This window comes from Gekko japonicus, unplaced genomic scaffold (assembly GCF_001447785.1).
Source record: "Gekko japonicus isolate JY-2015 unplaced genomic scaffold, Gekko_japonicus_V1.1 scaffold4221, whole genome shotgun sequence".
Lineage (NCBI taxonomy): Eukaryota > Metazoa > Chordata > Lepidosauria > Squamata > Gekkonidae > Gekko > Gekko japonicus.
Window position 1 is genome coordinate 52,002 of NW_015176101.1, and position 6,381 is coordinate 58,382.

General features: G+C 50.2%; 1 protein-coding gene across 1 annotated transcript in view; it reads right to left on the reverse strand.

Moving 5' to 3' along the window:
- WIPI2 (WD repeat domain, phosphoinositide interacting 2) overlaps positions 1 to 6,381 on the reverse strand; it is a 55,649-nt gene that overhangs the window by 30,556 nt on the left and 18,712 nt on the right. Inside the window, exon 2 of the mRNA XM_015426754.1 lies at positions 1,072 to 1,154. Within this exon, the coding sequence (XP_015282240.1) occupies positions 1,072 to 1,154 (83 nt within the window). The remainder of the gene's footprint in view (positions 1 to 1,071; positions 1,155 to 6,381) is intronic.

Genomic DNA, 6,381 nt, shown 5'->3' on the forward strand with positions numbered 1-6,381 from the left:
CCTCTGTTGGCATTACCGGTTACACCCCCACTCCCACCCATTCCACTCAGGATGGCGTACATGGCTCTCCCCAACCCCCCCAATTATGTCCCCACAACAACCCTGCAAGATAGATGAGACTGTGTGTGAGAGAGAGAGAGAGAGAGACAGACACTACCTCAGTGATTCCAAGCACGGCTCATGGCTGAGCAGAGATCTGAACCTGGGCTGCCCCGATCTTTGCCCCATGCTGTTATTTAAACATCAGAAGAGCCCTGCTGGATCAGACCAGTGGTCCATCTAGTCCAGCATCCTGTCTCACGCAGTGGCCTCAACCAGTTCCTCTGGAGGGCCAACAACAGAGTAGAGAGGCCGAGGCCTTCCCCTGAGAAGAACATCAGAAGAGCCCTGCTGGATCAGACCAGTGGCGGTCCCTCTAGTCCAGCATCCCGACTCACCAAGTGGCCAACCAGCTCCTCTGGAGGAACAACAACATGGCAGAGAGGCCGAGGCCTTCCCCTGATAAGAACCTCAGAAGAACCCTGCTGGATCAGACCAATAATCCATCTAGTCCAGCATCCTGTCTCACACAGTGGCCAACCAGTTCCTCTGGAAGGCCAACAATAGGGCAGAGAGGCCGAGGCCTTCATTAGAACATCAGGGGAGCCCTGCCGGATCAGACCAGTGGTCCATCTAGTCCAGCCTCCCGTCTCACACAGGGGCCAATCAGTTCCTCTGGAGGGCCAAGAACAGGGCATAGAGGCCAACGCCTTCCCTGATAAGAACATCAGAAGAGCCCTGCTCGATCAGACCAATAATCCATCTAATCCAGCATCCTGTCTCACACAGTGGCCTCAAGCAGTTCCTCTGGAAGGCCAACAATAGGGCAGAGGTTTGTTCCCGGCCCACCTGGGAAGACGTCACGTAGCCCTTCGTTTTGTGGGAAAGGCGAGCGCTGGGACCCAGGGTGGATGTGTCTGGATCCACATGGTGGAGGCATAGACGGGCACTTCTTACGAACTGTCGATGTGACTTTTCCTAAAGGCTTTTTGTGTTGGGGGAAATGGGTGGGGAACAGAAACGAACACTTACTGCATTCATAGATCTGCTCCAGTTTATCCACAGAAGAGAGAGAGAAGAATTTGTAACCCGATTTGCTGCCGACAGCCAGGGACCTGCAAAGGGATACAAAAGGTTAACTCGAGCATGGGAATCGCACAAGCTCCCCCCCTTTCACACAGAATGTGTGAGAGCAGATTGAAACTCACCGTTTCTCCAGGGGTCATCGTACTGTTCTGCAACACCAGCACTCAGACAAGTGGCTGCTTGTGCAAAAACGACGGAAGCAACTCTCTCAAGAGTTTTTTAGTCCCTTTCCCTAACCACAGAAGGGACCCAGACCAGATTGTCGCAAACAGGAATGCGAAACCCAGATGGAAGGATTCAGGGGAAGGAGATCGGATGAAAAAGGCTGGTGGGGAGCAACTGCGATTGGACACCTCGCCCCGGAGGAGACAGGAGTATCCCCGAATGAACTGTATCTTATCCTTCTAGGTTTGTAATCTAGGTGCGGCATTGTTTACTGAGTTCAACGGTTCCCTGCTTGTTCCATCTTCTAGTTCTGTAACCCACACACACGGAGCTGCGGTGGCTCGAGTGGTTAAGAAGCTGAACTGCAGGCTGTGGAAGGTCGGTCGTTCAGCAGTTCGAGACCCGAGTGTCCCGCATGACGGAGTGAGCTCCCGTCTCTAGTTCCAGCTCCTGCCAACCTAGCAGTTCGAAAGCAAGACATTGCAAGTAGATAAATAGGTACCACTTCGGTGGGAAGGTCACAGCATTCCGTGCGCCTTGGTGTTTAGTCATGCCGGCCACATGACCATGGAAACGTCTCCGGACAGCGCTGGCTCTTTGGCTTTGAAACGGAGATGAGCACCCCAACCCTAGAGTCGGATTTGACTGGCTTTCGAGCAAGGGAACCTTTACCTTTTACCTTTAACCCACACCCTATTCCATTGTATGGATGTCGTACGCTGTCTGATTGCAGTCTCAGAATCATAGAATCACAGTTAGAAAGGGCCATCCAGTCCAACCCCCTGCTCAGTGCGGGATCAGCCTAGAGCAAGGGTGTCAAACATGCGCCCCAGGGGCCGGATCAGGCCCCCGGAGGGCTTCCATCAGGCCCGCCAGTGGAACTGGCCATCTCCTGCTTCCAGTTCTGCTGCTGCTGCATCATAACTTGCTTTGTCAGACTCTCTTAATCACTCGGCCATTTCATGTTTTAACCTGGGTCCTCAGACTCTGAGCCTGAGATTTCTGTGGTGGATGTCGATAAATCAAAAGTAGGTTTGCAGCTTACAGAGCTAACGTTTTAAGCATGTTTTAATTTTAAGAAAAAAATAATAATCTTTGTGTTTGTGTCCTTTACAAAGTTTATATCTCTGCTACCGGGCATTACGTTTTACGACGCACATGGTCCGGCCCAACAAGGTCTCATTTATGTCAGATCCGGCCCTCGTAGCAAATGAGTTCGACACCCCTGGCTTGGAGCATCCCTGACAAGTGTTTGTCCACATGCTGCTTAAAGATTGCCAGGGAGGGGGAGCTCACCACCTCCCGAGGCAGCCCATTCCACTGTTGCACAACTCTGACTTTAAGAGAAAAGGTGGGCTATAAATAACGTAAGTAAACTGGGCTACCTGCATCTGGACCCTCCATAAAGTTTTGTTTGCACCTTTGGAGAAGATAACGCTTTGCTCGCACCCTGCATGCCTAGCTTCATGGAAGCTATTTCTACTTGAGTGGCTGGGAGAACCTGGGTGAGCGTCTCTGCGAGGGAATTGAGAACAGACCCTCAAGACAGTCCGACGCTGGTCAGCCAAAACTGTTCGCATGCTAGCGAGGGAGGAAAGTTAGAGAAGGATGCATTTCCCCCCTGTAAAAGAACAGACAGCTTTGTAGGAAAGCTGGAATGCTTAACCAAGACAGGCTAAAAGGAGACAGTGTTAAACTAGCTGCTGTTTTCAGACTTACAGGACCGCCTGCCATTCAGAAATGAGTATCGACTCTACCAGATGCCACATCAAGCGACTGGACCAGGCCGCAATCCCTGGTGTCAGTGACCCGGCAAACACGCCTGACTCTCAGCGAGTGGAACAGATTAATAATAATCCTGTCGCCTGGCAGCCAGGGATCATCAGGCAGAGGAAGTGCGGGATCATTTTTTATTACCTGCTCAGCAAACCATCCGTTATGAGCCCACATCGATGGTACGTTTTATATATCGGAGGACCCAAATATATATATTTACGTGCATTTTTGACAAAGTCGGATGGGGGGATTAAAAGGGATGCAAGGCGGAAATGCAGAGATGCTGTGTACGTTTTGAAATAAAGCTCCCCCACCCCGAGATGTGAAGGCCTGGGAAAAAAAACAGAAAAATTCGGGGGGGAAATGTGCCTCTGTGCCATGCCCCTGGTGTTCCTTGGGGGTCCCTGGAGAGCCAGAGTGGTGTCGTGGTTAGGAACGCAGACTCTAATCTGGGAGAACCGGGTTTGATTCCCCACTCCTCCACGTGCAGCTTGTTGGTGTGACCTTGGGTCAGTCACAAGTTCTTTCAGAGGTGTTCTCTCAAGGGCAGTTCTCAAGAGAGCCCCACCTGCCTCACAGGCAGTGTTCCCTCTAAGCTGAGTGAGTGTGAGCTAGCTCACAGTTGTTTAGCCTCCAGCTCACACATTTTTGTCTTAGCTCCAGAGCAAACTAATTTATGCAGCAGCCCAATCGCTCGCTCACCACTTTCATGCCAGGAGCTCACAAGTAGAATTTCTGCTCACAAGACTCCACAGCTTAGAGGGACCATTGCTCACAGGGTGTCTGTTGTGGGGAGAGGAAGGCGATTGTAAGCCGCTCTGAGACTCCTTCGGGTAGTGAAGGGCCATGGGGTATAAATCCCTCCTCCTCCTCCTCCTCTTCCCATCCAAATACTACGCAGGGCCGACCTTGCTTAGCGTCTGAGATCTGACAAGATCGGGCTAACCCGGGCTACTCAGTTCAGGCCCCAAGGCTGTTTACAGTATAAATAATAATAAAATACATTCAAAACACTATTTAAGACCAATAATTTAAAACTCCTATAGGCAGAAGATCTAATCTTCTATAAGAGTGGTTGAGTGCGCGGACTCTAATCTGGGAGAACCAGGTTTGATTCCCCACGCCTCCACATGCAGCCAGCTGGGTGACCTTGGGTCAGTCACCAGTTCTTTCGGTGCTGTTCTCTCAAGGGCAGTCCTCGAGAGAGCTCTCTCAGCCCCACCGACCTCCCAGGGTGTCCCTTGTGGGGAGGGGAAGGGAAAGGAGATTGTAAGCCCCTCTGAGACTCCTTCGGGTAGTGAAGGGCGGGGTATAAATCCAATCTCTTCTTCACCAGTTTGGTGTAGGGGTTAAGTGCGCAGACTCTAAACTGGGGGAACCGGGTTTGATTCCCCACTCCTCCACTTGCACCTGGGCTGGATGACCTTGGGCAAGCCCTAGTTCTGATAAGAGCTGTCCTTGAAAAAGAGCAGTTTCTGTCAGAGCTCTCTCAGTCCCACCAACCTCACAGGGTGTCTGTTGTGGGGAGGGGAAGGGAGAGGAGTTTGTCAGCTGCTCTGAGACTCCTTCGGGTAGTGAAGGGCCATGGGGTATACATCCAATCTCTTCTTCTTCTTCATTCTCCACTTGCACCTGGCTGGATAACCTTGGGCAAGCCGTAGTTCTGACAAGAGCTGTCCTTGAAAAAGAGCAGTTTCTGTCAGAGCTCTCTCAACCCCACCCACCTCCCAGGGTGTCTGTTGTGGTGAGGGGAAGGGAAAGGAGTTTGTGAGCTGCTCTGAGACACCTTCGGGTAGTGAAGGGCGGGGTATAAATCCAATCTCTTCTTCTTCTTCTAATCAAATGCCCTCATGAATAAAACTGTCTACGGCCGCCTCCCGAAGATCAAGAGCGAGGGGTCTAGGGTGCCCATCCCTGGGGAGGCTACTCCATAACCACGGGGCTGCCACTGAAAAGGCCCTTTCCTGGGTACCCACCAGATGAGCTTCTTTGGCCGGCAGGGCAGTCAAGCGGAGCTCTCCCTGTGATCTTCGTTCCTAGGCAGGGACACAGGGGAGCAGATGGTCCTCCTCGTCGCTGCATCAAGACAGGCCCCCTGGGCTCTGCTGCTGTTTGTGGACTAGGAAGGAGGGCCCCGATCCGATCTTCTGTTTTGTGCATCTTACAGGGGGCCCCCCCACACACACACACATTAGAATCCTTGAGTCAGCCACGCCACGAAACCTGCGTCGATATCGTGACGCGAAATCCCTCAAGATATTTCGTGCGGCAACCCAGCTCATCAAGCTGGGCCTGATTCACGCAACGTGAACACTGCCGCCACTAGAGATGTGAAGGCCAGGAAAAAAAACGGAAAAATTCGGGGGAAAAACAGTTTTTTTCCTGAAGCCTTTTTTGTTATTTTCCAAAAAATTGGAAAAATTGAAAAAATAAAATAAAATAAATTGACTATGGAACGTTTTATTTTAACATGATGAATAAAATCTTTTAAGACAAGGTGTTCAAATATTTTCCAAATCATTTCTAAAATATATATATATGACATCAGATTGATCTAATTTCTGTGCACTGAGGACAAGCAAGTCCTAGGTTACAAACTGAACTCTCCAATGCAAGAACAAGATGCATTTCTTTCTTTAGGAGGTGCTATTGTCAGAAGAAAATAAAAAGGTTTCAGGTTTGTTTTTGCATGTGGATGGGTATTCTGTTTGTAATAATTGTTTGGATACACTATATTTTTAATATGCTAGTTGTGATAATTTCATGCCAAGTAAAAATGTCCATAGTCATATTTTATGTTCCTAAAGTAACAGAATGACTTTCAATCTAGAAAAGACAAAAGAAATGCTAATGTAGCATTTTTTTTCAATTTTTCCGAAAATTTCCGTTTTCCCCCGAAAAAAACCAGGAAAAAAACCGGGGTTTTTTCCGAGCTTCAAAATTTCCAAAAATTTCACATCTCTAGCCGCCACCGACCCCAACCTCAAGTCAGATACATACAGAACTGGCTTTTTCAAAGATGTACGCCGCACTCGACAGGGCTCGAGAGACAAGAGCCCCTTCCTTGCTTCCCCGGCGCCTGGCCTCGCCCTCCATTACCCCTTTCTGAGCAGCGCCGGAGATCAATTACTGACGTGTTGCCAGAGACGATCATGAATAATTAAGGCGACATTTGTCAGAAAGCCAGAACCCGCTGTGGTTTGTGAGACGCCCACTCTGGGGCATGGGATCGTTGGCTCCCGGGAGGCCCTTCCCGCATTCACTGTCCTCCGGGCTTTCCAAGCAAGGCTCGGCCAGAAAGCACCACATTCCTGC